The sequence below is a fragment of the Rhinoderma darwinii genome, chromosome 7 (assembly GCF_050947455.1).
Source record: "Rhinoderma darwinii isolate aRhiDar2 chromosome 7, aRhiDar2.hap1, whole genome shotgun sequence".
NCBI lineage: Eukaryota > Metazoa > Chordata > Amphibia > Anura > Rhinodermatidae > Rhinoderma > Rhinoderma darwinii.
Window position 1 is genome coordinate 28,807,953 of NC_134693.1, and position 23,206 is coordinate 28,831,158.

At 41.0% G+C, this 23,206-nt stretch overlaps 1 protein-coding gene across 2 annotated transcripts in view; it reads right to left on the reverse strand.

Moving 5' to 3' along the window:
* COP1 (COP1 E3 ubiquitin ligase) overlaps positions 1-23,206 on the reverse strand; it is a 177,742-nt gene that overhangs the window by 141,529 nt on the left and 13,007 nt on the right. The window contains exons 2-7 of one of the 2 annotated variants that reach the window (XM_075833072.1): positions 21,531-21,590; positions 14,205-14,302; positions 12,648-12,712; positions 10,497-10,616; positions 4,716-4,784; positions 3,943-4,002 (exon numbers count right to left, since the gene is read on the reverse strand). In XM_075833072.1, coding sequence (XP_075689187.1) covers positions 3,943-4,002; positions 4,716-4,784; positions 10,497-10,616; positions 12,648-12,712; positions 14,205-14,302; positions 21,531-21,590 — 472 coding nt within the window. The remainder of the gene's footprint in view (positions 1-3,942; positions 4,003-4,715; positions 4,785-10,496; positions 10,617-12,647; positions 12,713-14,204; positions 14,303-21,530; positions 21,591-23,206) is intronic. The other variant, XM_075833074.1, reaches the window with a different exon arrangement.

Below are 23,206 nucleotides of genomic sequence, written 5' to 3' on the forward strand. Positions count from 1 at the left end.
TGGCGTCCGAGTCTGCCTGCGGCGTGTCCTCATAGGCTTGCTGTCAGTGAATAACTGACAGCGCTAATACACTGCACTACGTATGCAGTGCAGTGTATTAGAGTAGCGATCGGGGCATCAGGCCCTCATGTCCCCTAGTGGGACAAGTCAGAAAAGTAAAAAAAAGTTAATAAAAATGTGGTAAAACAATAAAAACACACACATTTCAAATAAAAATAAAGCTAAACTGACTTTTTTCCCATAGTAAGACTTTTATTATGGGAAAAACCGTAAAAATTAAAAAAACTATACATAATTGGTATCGCCGCGTCCGTAACGACCCAAACTACAAAACAATTATGTAATTTATCCCGCACGGTGAACGCCGTAAAAAAAAAAACATGAAAAACAACGCCAGAATCTTTGTTTTTAGGTCACATCTCCTTCCAAAAAATGCTATAAAAAGTGATCAAAAAGTCACATTTACTCCAAAATAGTACTAATAAAAACGGCAATCCGTCCCGCAAAAAATAATCCCTGACACCGCTTTGTGCACGCAAAAATAAAAAAGTTACGGGTTTTAGAATGTCGACACAGAAAACAAATGATTTTATAAAAAAAGTGATTTTATTGTGCAAAAGCCGCAATACATAAAAAAAACTATATAAATTTGGTATCGCCGTAATCGTATCGACCCGCAGAATAAAGCTAACATGTAATTTAGGGCGCACTGTGGATGCCGATAAAAAAAACAATAAAAAACGATTCCAGAATTGCTTGTTTTTGGTAATTTCCTTTACCAAAAAATGAAATAAAAAGTGATAAAAAAGTCGTATGTGTTCTAAAATGGTACCAATAAAATCTACAGCCCGTCTCGCAAAAAACAAGCCCGCACACCGCTCAATCAACTGAAAAATAAAAAAGTTACGGCACTAGTAATGCGGTGATGAAAAAACATCTCAATGCGCAGGCCGGAGGGGAACATTCCTTCAGTTTCAGGGCCCTAGTATTTAGGAACTAGGAAAGGGAAGGGACATAGCACATCCACACCCGTATTATACCAGCGCAAAACTTTCCCAGTAATATTTCCCAAACTACGAAGGAGAAAAAGTCCCCAAAAGGTGCAGAGCGTTACAGAAGGGGGATAAGAAAGAAAACCGTTTATCAGTGTGACGGATCGCTTCACAGCGTAGCACACATCTATGGATAATTGTATTATTTACCCCATTATTATACCCTCTTATTATGCCCTGATGTACTCTGCACAGATTACACATACCCTGATGTACTCCGCACAGCTTACATATACCGTGATGTTCTCCGCACAGATTACATACGCCCCCACATTATAAACGGAAATACCAGCAAAACCCCAAACAGAACTACTACCAAGCAAAATCCATGCTCAAAATGGCGGTCTTTCCCTTCTTATCCCTACAGTGTGCCCAAACAGCAATTTATGTCCACAAGTAAGGCATTACCATACCCGGGAGAACCCGCTTAACAATTTATGGGGTAAGATTCTCTTTGATTTTCACTTTGCACAATCCACTGCGTATTCATTTCTGAAAAACACCTGTGATGTCTAAATTCTCACTACACCCCTTGATAAATGCCTTTAGGGGTGTAGTTTCTAAAACGGGGTCACTTTTGTTTTGTACATCAGGGGTTTTGCAAATGCAACATGGCGTCCGCAAACCATTCCAGCAAATTCTACGCTCCAAAAGATAAGTACCGCTCCTTTTCTTCTGAATGCTCCCATATACGTAAACAGCCTATTATAACCACATATGGGGTGTTACCGTACTCGGGAGAAATTACTTTACAAATGTTGGGGAGCTTTTTCTTCTCTATTCCTTGTAAAAATGAAAAATGTTGATCTAAAACTACATCTTGTTGGAAAAAAAAAAATATTTTTCATTTTCATAGCTTAATTCTAATTAATTCAGCAAAAAACCTTTGGGATCAAAATTTTCACTATACCCCTAGATGATTCCTCAGGGGGTGCAGTTTCCCAAATGGAGTCAGTTTTGGGGTGTTTCCACTGTACTAGTACTACAGGGGCTCAGCAAATGTGACATGGCGCCCAGACACTATCCAAAATCCAAATGGTGCTAGTTCCATTCTGAGCCCTACGGTGTGTCCAAACAGCCGTTTATGACCACATGTGGGGTATTGTTTTACTCGGGAGAAGTTGCTTTACTAATTTTATGGTGCTTTTTCTCCTTCAGTCCTTGTGGAAATGAAAAAAAAATACCTAAACCTACATTTTATTTGAAAAAATTTAGATTTTCATTTTTACAGCCTACTTCCAATAAGTTCTGTAAAACACATGTGGGGTCAAACTGCTCACTATACCCCTAGATAATTTCCTCATGGGGTGTAGTTTCCAAAATGGGGTAACTTGTTGGGGGTTTCCACTGTTTTGTCCCCTCAGGGGCTTTGTAAATGCGACATGGCCTCCGCAAACCATTCCTGCTAAATTTGAGCTCCAAGAGCCAAATAGCGCTCTTTCCATTCTAAGCCCTGCTGTGTGTCCAAATAACCGTTTATTACCACATGTGGGGTATTGTTTTACTCGGGAGAAATTGCTCTACAAATGTTGTGTGCTTTTTCTACTTTAGTTCTTTTGGAAATGAAAAAAAATTAGCTAAACCTACATTTTATTTGAAAAAAATGTAGATTTTCATTTTCATGGCCTAGTTCCAAAAATTTTTGCAAAAAAACTGGCCGGTCAAAATGCTTGCTACACCCCTAGATAAATTCCTCGAGGGGTGTAGTTTCCCAAATGGGGTCAGTTTTGGGGGGTTTCCACTGTTTTAGTTCCACAAGACCTGTTCAAACCTGACATGGTGCCTAAAATATATTCTAATAAAAAGGAGACCCAAAATCCACCAGGTGCTCCTTTGCTTCGGAGGCCGGTGCTTCAGTCCAGTAGCACACTGGGGCCACATGTGGGATATTTCCTAAAACTGCAGAACCTGGGAAATAAATATTGAGTTGCATTTCTTGGGTAAAACATTCTGTGGTACAAAAAAAATGGATTAAAAATGAATTTCAGGAAAAAAATAATGAACTTTGTAAATTTCACCTCTACTTTGCCTTAATTCCTGCGCAATGTCTAAAGGGTTAAGAAACTTTCTAAATGCTGTTTTGAATACTTTGAGGGGTGCAGTTTTTAAAATGGGGTGACTTATTGGGGGTTTCTAATATCTAAGGACCTCAAAGCCACTTCACAACTGAACTGGCCCCTGTAAAAATAGCATTTTGACATTTTCTTGAAAATGTGAGAAATTGCTGCTAAAGTTCTAAGCCTTCTAACGTCCTAGAAAAATAAAATGATGTTCAAAAAACGATGCCAATCTAAAGTAGACATATGGGGGATGTTAGTTAGCAACATTTTTGTGTGGTATAACTGCCTGTCTTACAAGCAGATACATTTAAATTGAGAAAAATGCTAATTTTTGCAATTTTTCGCTAAACTTTGGTGTTTTTCACAATTAAATACTGAATGTATCGGGCAAATTTTGCCAGTAACATAAAGTCCAATGTGTCACGAGAAAACAATCTCAGAATCACTTGTATAGGTAAAAGCATTCCGGAGTTATTACCACATAAAGTGAAACATGTCAGATTTGAAAAATGAGGCTCTGTCAGGAAGGTCAAAAGCGGCCAAAGAGGGAAGGGGTTAATGTTTGTTTCCTGGTGGCCACCATTTTTTGGCGGCTTTTCTGAGACTCCTCAGAATCTTGATGAACCCCATTATAATCTATATCTATTATTCAAGGCTTGAGCCCAAACTCACAGTCTCCACTTTTCTTGCATATAGGACACTTTTTAATGTTTAGATACGGCTGTCCTTTAAAAAGGTTATTCCCATCTCCCCATTTTTTTATTTTTTGGGCCAGCAGACATGTATATTAAAAAAGAAACTTATTAAACCCCTCCAATTGTTTTTCCTACCAGGATTTCATCCTCTGCCTTCTTCTGTTCCCCGCTCCTCGTTCCCCGTCTTTTCTTGTCCTGTGGGCGGTACTCAGCTATTACAACACGTATCCAGTACGTGGCGATGTGATCACAGCGCCGCTTGCTTCTGCGCGCTACTGATGCAGCAATGTAAAGTATTACATTGCAGCATTAGGATGAGCGATGTCCAAAATACAGCTAAGTTACAAATACATGTAATGTTCCGAATAAACAAACGTCCACAATAACAGCCATGTCCCAGCTACAGCCATGTCTCAAATACAGCCATGTTCAATACACAGATGACTGGGACGGATCGCGGGCAAGTGCGCCTGCATAGGAGCCGTCCTGTTCACTTCAATAGCGCAGAGAGGTGGCCTGATTGGGAGCTACTGCACATGCTCAGAAAATATATGCTCGGATAACCCGGGCCAGATACATAAAAGATAGCGTAGCAGCATCTGCACAAGTGCGGACCTCACTGCAGGCGCGCAGCGATGACCCTGACCATAGGCAGCCCCCAAAATACAAAGAAGGACCCGAACTACATCGAATGGAAAATCTTCAAAACGGTAAAATAAAAAAATAGAAAAACAATTACAAATATTAATAAATTGACATAAGGGACAATTTTAAAATGGATTAATGAGATTAGAATAGCCATTTAAGCGCCACTTGCCAAGGAAAGCACAGATACATGTCAGATATATAACCCTATGTAGGAATAAAGACAATTTCAGAACGTCTTCCTGCCATTAATCCCATCTTACCTCTCTCTTATTCCGTCGTGCCACTTTCAGGAATTCCATAAGGATCTGAACTTGAGCGGCATGCGATTCCTGTAGAGGTGGAAAAATAAAATGTTTAACGTTTATAGAGAGAGTGTCAAGAATCCTAAGCCAGCCTGCATCGATACTGCAGCTAAAACCACGTAGGAGACAGACAATGGCAGTGCTATGACAGAGTAACGTAACGGACAGTTTTCTATAGACCTGAATGCTTGAAGGCTATGTAAACCTTTGAAGACTTTAAAAAAAAAAAAAATGACATGTATTATAACGATTCATATTTTTTTGAGATACCGCTTCTGTGTGTCCTGGATGCATAGAAGCTGTATCTTGCGCTGAAACGTGAATCCGTCAAGTCAGCGGGACTGACGACTTTGGTGACCACGGTTCCTGAATGTCTCTGACATGCAGGATTCACCGGTTATGGATCACATCTGGTAATCTTCAAAAAGGTTTAAAAGCCTTTAATCTAAAATTTAAAAAAAAAGTTCCATACAAAGGAGCTTAAACCCAACCTTAAAGGGACCCTGTCACCAGCATTTCACCTAGTAAACCAGCAATACCAGGTGGTAGTGGGTGAAAAATCATTTCTATATAACCTATAATTGTCTTCTTAGTCGGCTCTGTAGCTTTAGTATTCCGTTTTTTAGTGTTCCTGCACCGTATGCTAATGAGCAGAAAAGAGTCAAATCTTCGTTTGAAAAGAGTCATATCTTCATTCCGCAAATCTTTCCGAGCTAACCCGCCGCCGCCTTACTTTTGATTGACAGCTCCTCGCCTTCCCACCACACTCAAAATCCTGCGCTTGTGCATTGATGTCCTCTTCTGGGGTGTGCGCACAAAGGGACACCGGATTAGTACGATAAAAAGCGCAAAATGTTTGCAGACCGTTATTTAAAGTCGGAGGAGGCGTTTAGGAGAGGGGATAACGGCAATTAACTTTTGATAGCAGCGGCCAGCGAGGGATAAGTAAAGTTCAAAAGGTGAAATTCTGGTGACAGGTTCCCTTTAAAGCGTACCTCCACTTTCAGTGAAAAACAATTATAGTGTGGGGTATAGTGTGGGTAACTATAATTGTTTTTCTGAATCACTAGCACTACCGATTTTGCTTTGAGCAGCAGAGCGGACAGTCTATAGTCCGTGCTGCCGGCTGCTCATAACTCTTCAGTAGAAGACAGAGCGTCCTGCTCGTCTCCATGGCTCCTGTATCCGGAACAGCCGCCAGAGTTGTAGAATTTTATAGCACTTGCGTCCGATCTGGATACGGGAGCCATGGAGATGAGCAGGAATCTGCGAAATTAGTGAAAATGCTGCATATTTTAAAATCCGGATATATTTTTCTGAGCGTAAAATACCCCATTCATATGCATTGCTGTTGGAACGTTCGCGAATGTGGTCAGGATTTAGGCGCAGAATCCGCATCTAAATCCTGAACGTGTGAACACGGCCAAAAGGTGTTCTCTAGGGATTTATAAAGCACTTATTTTTTAATGTTGCCTCTAAAAATGCAGTTTTTAGTGGCAAGAGACAGACCAAGAAGTAGTAAAACCTCAGACTTAACATTTACGGATCCTTCTATAACTTGGACACAGGGGTAAGAAACTGCAGCAAGTCGTAAAAAAACCATAAACCTACATACCAACAAATTGAATTTTCTCTATCAAAATCATAAGTCTCAAGCATTGCAAATTCCCATATGATAGAAGACATTCCAAACAATGACCGCATTGTCATATTATCACACAAATGGTTGGGGCACCAGTACAGCCTCTTGTTAAAAAAGTGAACGTCCACCCTTGAACACCATTATTTTGTAATCTAAAGGAGTTAAATTCTGTGCTGATTAATTTCTTAATATTTTTTTATAGCGGTCAGTGCTCCACTTTTCTGATACGGAGATCCAAATCGACTATATAGATACAAATATAACATACTGGTTACCTGCAGATGCCGTGAGGAGCAATTTAGGAGCTTACTGTTCATACATTGAACTTGGAGTTAAAATAGTATTCAGTTAGCTCCCTCTAGTGGTGGCGGCAGGAAGCCAGAATTCTATATTTTATATCTGTGTCTGCATAGGGATTTGGAGCTTGTTTTTACTGCTATAAAGATGTATCAAGAAATCAATCAGCATCTAAAAACTTAACGAGGAAGTAATGTTCACCTTATCGATCCCCCACCACTCTGTATTTTTTCTGCTCCAGCGATGACACATCGACACGACATGTGACCGATGCAGCCAATTACTGGCTGTAGCGGTGACCTTAGAAGTGTCAACACGTGATCGGCTGAAGCAGTTGCATTTTATTTATTTATTTTTTTATTTTTTTAAATGAACGGCGTGAGACAACCGTCAGTTTATGTTACCAATAGCCAACAAGACTTTTAAAACCGCACGCACAGTGGTAAGCAGGCCAAAAGTCTTGACAAGACAACGCTGGGTTAGAAAGCCATTTTCTTTTCCTAATTGAGTTGCCATGTACCAAAAACCACACTATACAAGCTTCCAAATGCACGTCACAAACATTTCACACATGATGTAAGCTACATTTGGAAGCAAAGATATTGTGAAAAAAACAATTATATAGAAGATCGTGTGATAATCCTCATAAATAACTTGTTTAATAATCAAATAACAAAAAAGCAGAGAGTGCTGGGACTGCCAGTAAACGGATCATCACGGCCGTTATCAGTTTTGGTCATCGGTTACAACAACATTGCCATCCCATGCCAACTGTGAGTAGAAGTTACAGCAGATCTCCGAGCCTCGTGTTTATCCCTAACATTACCCTCCTGGTGCGGACTGCTGAAAATCCTTCTGTGCCAGGCTCTAGTAGACAGAACGTAAGGCTGCCGTTAACCCTTTTGTTTTTTCTGAATCTAAATTTAATCTGAAGATTATATTATTTTCCCTTTTGCTGCTGTGATATTTGGCCAAATATTTTTATGGCCGTCCTGGCAACCGTGCTGAACAATGTGTGCTGTGGAGGGAGGCTCTGTTACTGGCACGCCATACAACCGGGACAGAAACCTTCTTTATCACTTCCACGAGACTGTCTTCGTTAGGCTGAGAGGGAATGCCAAGAGACAGAAAGCAGGGGCATCGCCACCTTCTTTGGAAATACAACAAGAAAGGAAAAAACGACATAAAGCATCGATCAGTACTACTTTTCCATATGGAGTCAATATAGAAAATAAAAATGGTATAAATATTCCAAAATGGCAAATCATCTTGAAACTAACTAACTTGGAAAACCAGTTGAAAGAATATTTAATGGAGATTTTCCTAGAATCAGATGTGCTAAAAAATTACACTGGTTGGATTGAGGCTGCTTTGCTCTCCGCTATGGTAGAAATCCAGAGCTGAACCCCTGCCCAACGAACTCATGGTTATGTCCGATCGTCATGCCCTAAATGTGTTTTCTAAAAACCCCCTTTTAACAAAAATGACCTTTACAGTAAGAAGTACACCTGCACGATTACAGCTCCTGGGGAATGTCAAGAGCTGCAGTCAATTTAGCGCCAACAATCAAGCCGCTAAACCAGTCCGCCACATGTCCTCAACACCGTAAAGCAAAGGGTTACCTGGCCTTACAAAATGTAGAAAGCAAGCAATAATAATTAAAGGAGGAGATGTCCAGGATTACAAAACAAGGTGTGCTTTTTTTCTGAGATGCAGCGCATCTCTTGTCCATGCATTGTGTATTGTGCTGCATCCCAGCCACATTCATTTTAATGAAAACAATCAATGGCCGATAGAAAAGAGTTGCAGTTTCTGGGGGAAAACGCAGACTTCCCTTCTATTCCTGGAGAACCCCTTTAAGACATTTTCTGCACAGAAATTGAGCTGCGATGTGAATATTTAAATCTGCAGAATGTGGTTTTGTGTTGCATGAATTTGTTGCCGATTTTCCTAATGTATAAAAGAAGGAGGAGAAGAAATCCACAAGAAAATCCTATTATTGTGGATGACTAACCGAGATATTATTATTGTAAACTAATAATAAGAATAATAAAAGCCCACTATACTCCTCTCCCCTGGCAGCGTTTTCCTGGCCCCTCACCGCTCTGTATCTTGACCTTCAGTAATGACGTGGGGTCATGTCGTCATGTGACCACTAGTCAGTTACATGCTGCACCGGCCAAATAGGTCACCAGGTGTATCGAACAAGTAAGCGTTGCCATGGGAGATGAATATAGCGCTTTTTTTTTCTTCTTTGGACACACTGCTGTTTTCTGCAGGGAAATCCGTCTGCGGATTTTCGGTGGAAATTTCTTCCAGCAAATCCGCTACGTCAGAACTTAGCCTAAGGGTAGAGAAATATAGCTTAGAATAAAAATATAACTATCACTTTGTACTACCAGTGGCGCCTTATATTTACCACTTGTGCGCCGGACTATCAGAATCTCAGGATTACCAATGCAATTGTATGGTCAATATCATTAATTTTCTGAATTATATAGATTTTATGTTTTTTAAGCCACTGTTGCCTTTGACAATGTACAGACAGGGTATTGAGCTGAAGACTTGCAGGGCCCTAGGATTTATATCACTTCTCTTCATTTCACCAATTTGAAACGAAGAACAATGAAAGCCCAAAGAGGAACATCCGCAGCAGCCAAATAGAATTTTTTTTCTTTTCTATATTGATCTATTACATTATAGCACATGCAGTCCAGAATAGCAGTTTCAAAGTGAATAGTAAAGAATGAAAGAAGTGGAGTATTTTGGATTGCGCACACAATGGACACCAGAGGTTCCTGCATCCGAACAGTTTACTCTCAAAAGAGGTAACCGGACTGTGCCAGAGTGAATTCCCTGCTATTTATCATCCGTCCCATTGTCCCCTCGGTTTAGTAATGATGGTTTTACCAGATTTCCTGCCGGATAATGATTGCCGATCAACAACAACAGCATGTCGATCGGCGTTCGTTTGCTGCATTTACATCATTAATACGATCGTTTGTCTCCATACAGTTTGAATACGGAGAACAGTTTACACGGGAAGACGTGCTGCCGACAAACAACCATTTTTATGGCGGCAGACAGGATGCAACCAGCCGGTCAACGAGTGTTGGCACATGATCGGTAACGAGCGTTCATTCGCCTAATCATAGTGTAAAAGGACCTTAAACGCTATGTACACACACACATATATATATATATATATTAATGCGAATCAGTGTGTTTGTGCAACATTCTAAAAAGTTTTTAGTAAAAATTATTATTTTTACTTTATGGGATACAGCTGCTTTATACTGCTGTATACCGAGCAGATGTATCGTGTACTGAGACCTGTATCCATCCGGTCAGCAGGACTGACAGGTTCAGTGTCAGCGGGTCCTGCGTGTCTGACACGCAGGATGAAGGGGTTACCGATCACATCTAAGTTCATAACCCATGGAAACCCATAGGCGTGTCGCGGGTGTGCCGACAGGGTGACAGAGGGACACCTTAAATACCGCGGTCTCTATTGACAGCAGCATCTTACGGGTTAAACTGATGAAATCAGAGAGCTCTTAGATTCCGGCAGGAGCCTTGCGGTGTATAACATCCCTGCTCCTGCTGCTAATCTTGTGGGTACAGTGGCAGTACCCATGAGATAAGAGCGACTGATATATCCGTCACGACGCGGGAACTAGCACCCATTTGTGACGGATATATCTGTCAATCGTCATTAAGGGGTTAATTTAACTAAAATTAAATACATGAGCCATTTACTTTAAGGAAGAAAAAGGGACCAACTTCTTATTTGTACTTACTGCTTCAAGTTGCCTCTTTTTCTGTACCAAAACCTGAAGCATCAGGTTAACATTGGCTAGATCCAGATTATCTTGATCAGTTACGAGAAGGTCTTGGAAGATCTGCCACCGGTGACCATTCTAGGATGTTAGAAAAAACAAAACAACCCTTTTTACTTAGAAATGCATATCCATAATTCACCTCTACACATTTAAGGGGGTTTTCCAGTTTAGAAAACCCATTTTTCTATATGCCATTAACGAATTCTGAGTTAAAGGGTAACTAAACTTCAAAAGTTTTGATTGGTGGGGGTCCGAGCACTGAGAGTCCGAGCACCACCACCAATCGCTCAAACGAAGCGGCAGAAGCACTCGTGTGAGCGCTCAGCCGCTTCGTGCCTGATCGGCTTCTTCCAGAAATCAATGTATCAGAGTACGGGCTCAATAGAAAGTCTATGAGCCCGTCCTATGAGCTTAATTTCCCCTGTGGTGGCACTGCAGGGAAAATGAATACTTACTGCAAGGCTATCCCACATATTCGAGTGGATATTTGGGGGTCCCCGCAAGGGAACACTATGTGATCTGCTTATTGCCAAGAGAGCATTCTAACAAGTAGGGAATATCCAATGTAGACAACCCGTTAAACCTTAAAGTTGTTTCCCCATCAGAGACATTTATGACACATCCACAGGATATGTCAAATGTCAGACAGATGCGGGTCCCACCTCTGGGACCTGCACCTCTATAGAACGGGCCCCCTAAACCCCATTCTAGGGTTTTGTTCTCACGCTGCCTCCTGGCCACCTACGGATTACACAGTCGGGAGTTAAGGAAACAGCATAACTGGCTGAGCTACGCTGTTTCCGTAACTCCCATAGAACTGAATACTAGTTACGGAAACAGCGTAGCTCTCATGCGGCTTCTGTAACCACCATTCACTACTATGGGAGTTATGGAAACTGTGTAGCTCAGCGAGTTATGCTGTTTCCATAATTCATTGTCGGGAATCACGCGCTTCAGCCACAACACAGAGAGGTAGAGCGGGGTTTAGGGGGCCCCGTTCTAGAGATAGGTGCGGGTCCCAGAGGTGGGACCCGAATCTGACATTTATGGCGTATCCTGTGGATATATCAAATGTCTCTGATGGGAAAAGCCCTTTAATTAGACACTTTAAAACAAAACGTAAAGAGGTCACAACAAATTCATAATATTCGGATGAAGGAAATCAGGGAACAATTCAGCATTTAATTCAGATCTGTCCTCAAGATACTTTTTCCCGTCTGGCAATCTCGATACCAACTATGACAACAAAATACCTTCACATTTAAAAAGAATGGCAGCCTGCTCCACGGCGAACACGGTAAATGTCAGCCCGTGCTCCCCATGTTGATCTTTAGTAGGCAGATATTTGGAGCTTTCCAATCCTGAAATCTGAGCGTTTCAGAAGGAGTTCAACAATGCATGATAGAAAAGACAACCCGACTCCTTAGTTCTATTTTGCACAACGAAAGGGAGAAGGCCAATACTATCCTTTACCCTGTATTTGTGGAGCCAAAGCTTGTAACTGCAGACATAGCTACTTGGTATTTATATTAACCCCTACAAATAAAGTTTCAACTCCTGCCAAACGCTCATTAAAAAAAAAAAAAAAAAAAAAAGAAGATAGAAAAGCCACAAGATAGTTGCTAAAATTTGGACATGTTCACGAGACTTTTCAGTCTCTGGCTGCAAACAAGTTTCTATTCACTGAAAGCAAGCAACAATCTTAAAAACAGTTAAAAATTGAAACACAAAAGTATAACAAAGTCGGAAAAAATAATTCATTATACAATAATTAAACTATATTTACATAATACCCATATAAAACATAATCTCAGACGGGAAGACATTGTAAAGGGGGTTGGCAGACTAGACTAGGTGTGGGCAGTCATCTTCCTCTGAGCCTTGTAAGTGTTATTTTAGAAAGGATCTAACATATCAAGATAATAGACTGCAGCTTGGATTATAAAAAGTTTGGTAAAGGCTCATGCCTAAAATATTACTCCTTGGAGCAAAGTAAGGACAGGACTTTGTTAACCGGAAGAGACACAATATCAGAAAAGCGCAGTTCTTGTGATTGCTTTTTGATAATCCATGTCACTTTCATTTAGTAAGTCTTTATTCACATCTTACCGATGGGTCCAGCTTCAGCCGCTTGTCATCAAACCTCTGCTTCTGTTTCAGAATTAGTTCATTTACTGAAGGAAACACAAAACATGGCATGACTCACTGCAAGAAGCGGAGGCCAAGGGAGTGCAAAGTATCTAAAGAACTAAAACATACATTGGCACCATTATCTAAAATGCACAAGTTCTGTAAAACAGCCTTCTTAAGGACCTTTTACACGGGCCAATGATCGAGCAAACAAGCGTTCATATGAAAACTCGTTTCCGATCATTACTCTGTGTAAACAGGACAATTAGCCAATGATTGAGCAAACGCTCGGTCATCCGCTGATCGTATCGTTTATGCAGCACAAAATATCGTTATCGGCAGCAAATCTCCCTGTCTAAAGAGAAAGATGTGCTGCCGACACAATGAAAATGCATGGGGACGGGCGATCGTAGTAAAGATCGTTCGTCCTCATACATTACTGATCACGGTTTCTTGTGAAAGGCGCAAACAAGCGCCAATCAACGAGCAGTCTCATTGTTCGGTGCTAGTAAATTGGCCGGTGTAAAAGAATCCTTATTCCACCAAAGATCCAGCCATAAATGTGCATGAATCTTGGTATGTTTGAACAGGAGTTTCCATGGCACAATCTTCTTTAATAGGGAAACGGTCACTAAACTTTAGGGCACTAAACCACCAGCGCGTCTTTATCCTGCGCCCTAAACATGCCCCACTCAAAAATAAATGATACTGTGCACGGTGAATGTAAATTACTGGTAAGGAGTCCCAAGAGGAGTCCAGCAGCATTCTGCGTGTGGGGTTCAAACAGACCGGTAGAGTTGGCTTCTCTGCGCAAGTGGCGGATGCCGCTGGACTCATTTCAAGACTCGTCAATGGTAAATTTACATTCAGCACTCGCTCTATTATAATGCAAAATGATAAAACCAACAGATTTGAGTGGGGTATGTTTAGGACGCAGCAGAACGACACACGCTGGTGGTTTAGGGATCTAAACTCTAGCGACAGGTTCCCTTTAAAACTGGACGCATAAGGCAGTCCAGCCGCCTGAAATATATTCAAAGGGTGGGAAATGAATGGCTGACCATGTAATGCATGGACAGGCTGAGTCCACCAGATCAGGGGCAGCTCATATATATATAGGGGAGGGTTCCTGAGTGGGGGGAATCTATCCCCCTTTTAAGGACATAGCACAGCATACGTATAAGGCTGAGCTCACAAACCGTGTAAAAACAAACCCTGTGAAACCAGCCTGAAAAATACACCCACACGTGGATTTGACCCATTGCAGGGTATAGAAGGACAGGGCATATCGCAGATTTCAAAATCTATAGCATGCCTAGAAATCAGCTGCGTATTTTTTTGCTCGGTTTAATAAAACCATATTCACTAGCGATGTACTATACGTTGTTGCAGAATTACGGTGCAGATTCCACAATGGAAATTAGCCGGGGATTACTTGAAACTTCTGTGAATTAGGAAGACGTGACTTGGACACATTGTGAAAACCGCCTAAAGAAGCAAAAGTAAATGAAGAAAAGACCCAATAATTGCACTCACCTAGGAAGTTTGGGTAGAGATGGTCAATGTTATCCACCACATAATTACACTTTGGGCAGCGGTTATTGTCCTCCAGACTTTGATGAATGCATTTATAGCTGTTGAGAGACAAAACACACATGGTCTGTTTGCCGTCACTATCAAAAGGATAAAAATATATCAAATAACCAAGATTCGCTAGAGTATACCAAAAAAGGTGTAAACTGTGCATCATGTGGCAGCGCCCCAGCAGGACCGCAACTGACGACATAAGTTGTCTATACACTCCAATTTCCACCGCTGGGTTTCTAACATTTATTTGCTATTTCAAAAGGTTTTGCCTTTGCTTCGGGCAGCTTCTTAGTGAGAATTGATGCTTTTCAACTGGATATCTGGGCTGTGATGATACAGAGCTTTGTCTACATGAAATACTTCTAAGCAGACTTGAGTGACACAGGAACGTGAGATGTCTCACAGGAGACGTCTGATATTAGCTATCGCTGAGCCTCCTGCTGTTGTTTACGTCCATCTCCTTGGGCTCGATTTACTCAGAAGGAACAGGTTTCATTACTCCATAAGAAAAACAGATCTATTAAGCGTTAAAGTGCTAAAGATTGCAACATGTGAATATGAAATCTATCTAAAGACTGGGAATACTACAGGTTTCTTCTCAGCGTGGATAGATTATTATACATGCACAGAGTACATAAACAATAAGAGAACAGCCCCTTCTGTACAGCGCTGTGCTCAGGGGGATTTTAATACAGACACAGCTAAAAGGTCCAAATGACAGCCTTGGGCCAGCAATGCAGACCGGCATAACATGAAGTGCTGATGAAATAATGCGAGTGCTCCAGAGGTTATAGAAGAGAAGTCAGAAACACAGGAAACAATCACGGATTCCAAAAAGGACAAAGGCTGTACAGGATTAAAAAGAAAAAACATGGCTGCTTTCTTCTGGATACAGCGCCATACCTGTAATGGATTGTGTCTGGTATAGCAGCTCAGATCCACTGAAGTCCATGGGGCCGAGGTGCAGTACCACATACAAGCGGAGGACCGGTGGGGCAGTGTTTTTGGAAGAAAGCAGATGTTTTTCTAAACCTGAATAACCCCTATTATGGGGAAACATGTCCTAAGATATGCACCTTTACACATAGGGGGTTATGAAGACATAGCGGCTGATCACCCCAGGTTAGGGAAGCCGGACCTTTCATTAAAAAAAAAAAAAAAAAGAAAAGGGGGTTATCTTCATGAGAGAACCCCCTTTGAAGAAATAATGCTAGGCTGGAAGGCACAGTCATGTCCAATAAGAAGCCACCCAATGTGCATCATAGGGCAGGACTATAATGCAGCTCGTATGCCTCTAACCCAGATAATTTAAAAGGGCCATTTACTGATCATAATTCCACAATTAAGGCTGAGTTCACACTTGTGTCGCTGCTTTCTGTTGATCTACTCAGTCAGAGGAACAGAACAAGGGATAACCGGAAGCGACGGTTCCGTTGCACCACGGACTCCACCGGCGGCAACCATTGACTTTAATAGGTTCTTTCGGCTTTCCATTGGGGTGTCCGTGGCCTATTGTTTCCGGTAATCTCGACCGGATCTGCGATGGAGGACCTTAACGGAACTTCCAAAACAGATGTGAATGAGGCCTGAACAGAAACCTTTTATGTAGACATTTTTTCTTTAACCCTTTATACACTGCAGCACAGGTATGTACACAATTTGGTACATTTTTTCACAGTATATATATAAAAATAAAAATAATCAAAAGCGAACGATACATCACGTTACGTCTACTTAGGTAGTGCAGTACACAGAGCCTTCAAAACGGTTTTGGGTAGTACTAGAGATGACTGTAAAAGCAGCAGCGTAACTTGTGAATACAATGAGTAATGGGAAGATCTAAAAAGTTTGTAAAAAGACACAAACTCCTGCGAATACGTCATCAACAATGTCCCATTCAGATGTGAACAATGAACAGTGTTTGGAAATGAAGAGCAGAGAAAATAGAGACAAATCTGAGGTCCTCTCCGTGTACCGGCAGCGGGGCCAACATTGCATTACTCCACAACACCAAGAGGCCCCTTTAGTAACATAGGGCTTAAGATGAGCCGCAGAAAAACAAAAACATCTTTCCCCCTCTGTATTCTCACAGAACATGGATTTATTCCAGGGATAAAACTCCTCCAATGTCAGGGAGGCAGCTGCTATTAGTTTTACAAAAGGTCTTAAAAAAATAGGAGATATTCATCCAGACCGACACCTGGATGTGATTTCACCAACTTACTTTTAGTTTTGTTTTTTTAGAAACTTGGGAATCCTATGTATGTTTAGCACAGGAGCGTTATAGCTGGAAAATGGGTTTTAACCCTGTGTGTGTAAAAGATGCTGAAGATGATGACTACTCTACGGCTCTGAATACTGTGGAAAACAAGCTGCATACACCTGTATATGAGAAATTAAAATCCGGATTTAGGGAATGTTCACACACAGTGCAAACAGCGTATAAAGCAACATTCCCGTCCGAATTCTCCGCAGCGTATTACAGTAGCGACAAAATGGATGAGGTTTAAGCAAATCTGATCCACACAATGGAATAAAAGCAGCTGAAAAGTAGGGCGAGAATTGACCAGCAGTGTGGATTCTCAATCTGTCAATTCCTCTTGCACAAATGATGCAGAATTTCTTCATAAAAAATCCAAACAGAAATGTTGCAGTGTTTACGAAGTGTGTGGACGTACCCTAAAAACAAAATCTGCTGAACGCCAGAGCTCTCCATTGTAATGTTGGAGCTCCAGACAGAAATTTTTAAAAATAATTCCCACCCTTTGTACTTCTTATTGATGTATTTGTTGCACAACAGGTGCAGATACATGTAACCACATGATTCAATATATGCCTATGGAACGCACCTTTTACTAAGAAAGGTCTTTGAGCCGATCTTATATATCCTCCCTACAAAGACAATACCTGTAAGGGTATGTGCACACACACTAATTACGTCCGTAATTGACGGACGTATTTCGGCCGCAAGTACCGGACCGAACACAGTGCAGGGAGCCGGGCTCCTAGCATCATACTTATGTACGACGCTAGGAGTCCCTGCCGGACAACTGTCCCGTACTGAAAACATGGTTACAGTACGGGACAGTTGTCCGGCAGCGAGGCAGGGACTCCTAGCGTCGTACATAACTATGATGCTAGGAGCCCGGCTCCCTGCACTGTCTTCGGTCCGGTACTTGCGGCCGAAATACGTCCGTCAATTACGGACGTAATTAGTGTGTGTGCACATACCCTAAGGCAGCACGTGGATGGGCTCAGGCAGCTGCTTAAAAAAAGGCAGAGATGACCACGTTGGAACTGCCCACAGCACCCCAAACCCTACCTCTCCCTGCACTGTGCCGGAGATTAAGATTATTAAAAGCCTAATTTCACATTAAATTGAAAAGAATGAGAAAGGAGGAGAGGTGGATTTCTAACACTAACTTATTTACATACACTACCGTTCAAAAGTTTAGGGTCACTTAGAAATTTCCTTATTTTTGAAAGAAAAGCACAGTTTTTTTCAATGAAGATAACATTAAATTAATCCGAAATACACTCCATACATTGTTAATGTGCTAAATGACTATTCTAGCTGCAAACGTCTGGTTTTTAAAGCAATATCTACATAGGTGTATAGAGGCCCATTTCCAGCAACCATCACTCCAGTGTTCTAATGGTACATTGTGTTTGCTAACTGTCTTAGAAGGCTAATGGATGATTAGAAAACACTTGAAAACCCTTGTGCAATTATGTTAGCACCGCTGTAAACAGTTTTGCTGTTTAAAGGAGCTATAAAACGGACCTTCTTTTGAGCTAGTTGAGAATCTGGAGCATTACATTTATGGGTTCGATTAAACGCTCAAAATCGCTAGAAAAAGAGAGCTTTCATGTGAAACTCGACAGTCTATTCTTGTTCTTAGAAATGAAGGCTATTCCATGCGAGAAATTGCCAAGAAACTGAAGATTTCCTACAACGGTGTGTACTACTCCCTTCAGAGGACAGCATAAACAGGCTCTAACCAGAGTAGAAAGAGAAGTGGGAGGCCCCGCTGCACAACTGAGCAACAAGACAAGTACATTAGTCTCTAGTTTGAGAAATAGACACCTCACAGGTCCTCAACTGGCAGCTTCATTAAATAGTACCCGCAAAACGCCAGTGTCAACGTCTACAGTGAAGAGGCGACTCCGGGATGCTGGCCTTCAGGGCAGAGTGGCAAAGAAAAAGCCATATCTGAGACTGGCTAATAAAAGGAAAAGATTAATATGGGCAAAAGCACACCGACATTGGACAGAGGAAGATTGGAAAAAAGTGTTCTGGACAGACGAATCGAAGTTTGAGGTGTTTGGATCACACAGAAGAACATTTGTGAGACGCAGAACAACTGAAAAGATGCTGGAAGAGTGCCTGACGCCATCTGTCAAGCATGGTGGAGGTAATGTGATGGTCTGGGGTTGCTTTGGTGCTGGTAAAGTGGGAGATTTGTACATGGTAAAAGGGATTTTGAATAAGGAAGGCTATCACTCCATTTTGCAACGCCATGCCATACCCTGTGGACAGCGCTTGATTGGAGCCAATTTCTCCCTACAACAGGACAATGACCCAAAGCAGACCTCCAAATTATGCAAGAACTATTTAGGGAAGAAGCAGGCAGCTGGTATTCTATCTGTAATGGAGTGGCCAGCGCAGTCACCAGATCTCAACCCCATAGAGCTGTTGTGGGAGCAGCTTGACCGTATGGTATGCAAGAAGTGCCCATCAAGCCAATCCAACTTGTGGGAGGGGCTTCTGGAAGCATGGGGTGAAATTTCTCCCGATTACCTCAGCAAATTAACAGCTAGAATGCCAAAGGTCTGCAATGCTGTAATTGCTGCAAATGGAGCATTCCAAGACCAAAGCAAAGTTTGAAGGAGAAAATTATGATTTGAAATAAAAATCATTATTTCTAACCTTGTCAATGTCTTGACTATATTTTCTAGTCATTTTGCAACTCATTTGATAACTATAAGTGTGAGTTTTCATGGAAAACACAAAATTGTCTGGGTAACCCCAAACTTTTGAACGGTAGTGTACATTTCTCACAACTTTTCCATGCAGAAAAGTAACGGCGAGTTCAGTAGCTAAGGTGTCACCATTAATACAACAGTAATAGTAATTACGCCCCTGAATGTCTCCTTGCTGGAAATGTTCTTTAAAAGGATTGTTCAACTAGATCTCAAAAGTCGATATATTTTGAAACTCCAGGGGTAGGACAGGCCTATAATTAATTGGAAGGAGCAGGACTACTTTTTACATTTCTTCACTGCCAAACCTAAAAATTACCTAGAATATCCATATGTTCTGAATAGGACAAACCCCTTAACATAGGGCATTGGTTGTGCTTTTTAAATGTAGTGAGGCAAATTCCGCATTTGCTTCTTTGTCAGCAGGTATAGGCTATATCACAGATTAAAGATTGCTGGGTTGTCAGTCTGATTTCTGCTGACTTATCTGCCTCTCAGCAGATATATGCTATATCACACAGATTACAGACTGCTGCATTTGTCAATCTGATTTCCGCTGACATATCTGTAGGGACATATTTTGTTCTTTTATTGCACACTCCTGATCATAAAAGAAGCATAATAGAGCATTGCTTTTTATACAATTCTTCCAGTATCCGGGTTGGTTCACCGGAGGTGAACCCATACTGACGGGAGGGAGAAGCTCTATAAGGGTTCAATCTGAAAAGACGTCAGAAGATTTTTGGAAACAAGCTATAGGATTAAAGGTCCTGACTGTACATCAGTAATAGCCATGGCACAATATTGACTTGATTACCACTGCGCCCTTCGTTGCAGTCAGCACTAAAAACTATTACATTTCTCTATATTTCTGAAGCTCCAAAGTCTGCAGTACATCTCTGTGGGATCTCACAGTTCATCTAAGGATACAAAATTGCTTTAGGAAGGGTGGGTTAAGAGTATAAAACAGAGAAGGAAATCAAAAAAAGGTTGTGAAATGAGGAATTGAATGTTCTAACTTAATGCAAACAATCGAGCGGACTCCGTCAACAGAGAACATTAAAACACCGACTCGGCTTGTGAACAGCATATATGCTCAAAAGTTCATTGTCCGAGCACAATCCACTAATTGACGGCTTCCAAAAGCTCCAGATACTTAGTGGTGATGTCAACTATCAATTTACATAGTTTACACGTCTCCAACTAATGCCAAAGACAAAGGAGGGAGAATAAAATATATATTGGAGGTCCTAGAAGAACACAATGAAGCGAACCATAAAAAGCAGGAACTCTATTATGGACTCCATGACTTTCAATGTCTAATATCAGTCATGCTCCAAACTCTATAAAAAATAATTCTCATACAGCGCATATTTCAGATCACTGGCCGGCACATCCAAAGGAAGAATGGTATAATTATAGAATTATTGTAAACTTCTACATCCCTAAAAACTGAACTAGCCACAAAATGTGGGTCTAACTATTTCATAAAAAGCTCATAAGTCATTGATCGCTAACCTGCGGCTCTCCAGCTGTTGCAAAAATACAACTCCCAATAGCCAGGCTATCTAATCCCTCCTTGGCACGGAGGAAAGATTTTTGTAATTTTGGAATCTAGTCTTGATTTTAATGACAGACCGGCAGTGATTATGTAATAAAATACCACTGAAACCAATGGCATTTATTGCCATTGCAGACCTCGGTAACTGACCGCATCAATGAAGTCTTCTAAACAAAAAATATGTAGGACGATCTTTAGGTAACCCCATTCAGACACCTGCCCTGAGGTTGCCGTTTGGGATGAAAACAGTAATCTCGATACTGTTCCTCAAAACTAAGGGTCCTTTTACATCGGCAAATATTGGGCATAAAAAGGAGCGCCGATCAACAAGACAACTTGTTGATTGGCAGCGCTCGTTTGCTCCTTTCACAAGCGATTGTTACGATGATCGCCCGTCCCCATGCATTACCATCATGTCGCAGCACATCTCTCTGTTTACATAGGGGAGGTGCTGCCGACAGCGATATTTTGTGCTGCATAAACTATACGATCACCCGATGAACAAGCATTTGCTCGTTCCTCGTCTGATTGTCGTCCTGTTTAGCCATTGGCCCAATGACCCAAGTCCAGAATTAAAGTGCTTCTTGAATGATCCGCGGAACCTGGAATGCAATGTAGGAAATAAAGTAGTGCAAGCAATGAAATGCAACTCTAGTTTTATCACTAGTGTAACAAATTTAGGAGATACAATACACAAAAATAATAGAAATATAAAAAGAAAGTCCCCTTACCAAAAGCTGTGGCCACATTTTGTCATGTAGGCTTCTTCAATCATATCAAAACATATTGGGCTGAAAGCAAAAGAGCAAAACAAAAAAGAGTGAGAGACAACAAAACAAAGACTGTAGCATTCACAGAAAGTACAAAGAGGGGGGATTTGTTAATGGCTATGTAGACCTTTGAAAGGCAATTTTTTATATATTTTTTTAAAATAAAAAGTTCAGTCAGCGCGATTAGTTTAACTTTCTAAATACTGTTTATTATTATAATTGTTTTACTTTTTGAGATAAAGCTTCTCTGTATTCTCTATACAGGGCAGCTGTATCGTTCGCTATTACCCGACTAAGTCAGTCTCGCGAACCTGACGGGAGCAGGTTTTAGCGAAAGATACATCTGCTCTGTATAGAGAAAACAAAGCAGCATTATCTAAAAAAGTAAAACAAATTTTTAATAAAAACTATTTATACAGTTAAACTAAATCACACTGATTGACAGACACACACACATATATATATATATATATATATATATATATATATAAAAATAAAATATTGCCTTTCAAAGGTTTACATAGCCAATAAGACTGGCGTTTCCATCCAGAGCGTTGGAGTAAGATGTGCCTAATTTACTAATTTATCCAGAGGAGCACGCCTCTTAATAAATTAGGCACATCTCTGGCCACCCGCACGCCATAAAGTCAAATCTACTCCGGCTACATGTTGGAGTAGATTTGCGCTATAATTTACACCAGTTTCTGACTCAAATTATAGTAAATTTGTTGGTCCATGGATGGCCCCTTCCCCTTTCGCTCAAAATTCCCCTTTTTTAGTCAAGTGTTGTGAGCGATGCAAATGACTCAAAAGTCACAATTTTTGTGCATAATAAATTCTCCCAATGTCTTAAAGGAGTTGTCCAGGAGTAGAAAACCATGGCCGCTTTCTTCCAAATTCAGTGCCACACCGGTCCATGGTTTTTGTCTGGCATTGCAGCTCAGCCCCATTGAAGTAAATGGGGCTGAGCTTCAATAAACCACACAAAACCTGGGGACAGGTGTGGCGCGGTCATTTTTTATCCTGGACAACTACATTAAGGCCAGGATCACACACAGTTTTTCTTTCAACAGACTGACTACCGACAGATAATATTTGGGCCAGGATCACACAATTTGGCTCAGTTTTTTTTTTAGCAAAAGCCAGAAGTGCACCAAAAAGGAAGGAAATGTTTCGAAGAAAAAACCTGATGCATCTCCTTTCTTTTGTGTCCACTTCAACATTTGACAAAAAAAACAACTAAGCCAAAAACTGCCACAAAACGGTGTGTGTGATCCTGGCCTCGAATAAAAAAAAAAAAAGCAGTCACACTGGATTTATTGGCCTGTAGTCGGCTCTAGTCCAAGTCTATGTTAAAAAGAAGAAGAAAGAAGAAGACAAAATTTGCAGCACTTTGAAAGGACTATCCACAGGGAGCATCTAGTAATCCTGGTCGGGGCTGGCTAGTAAACGCTTGCGACCCTACTGGAAAAAAGTGCTGTCTTATAACCAATTGGTAAGAGACGTCACGAGTTATATTTATACCAACGTATATGCGTCAGCATGTCTTTTACCATATAGGATAGCGTAGTAGACTACGCCATCCTATACAGAAGGAAATGCAGTATTTGATTTTTTTAAATACGGGGCACTACATG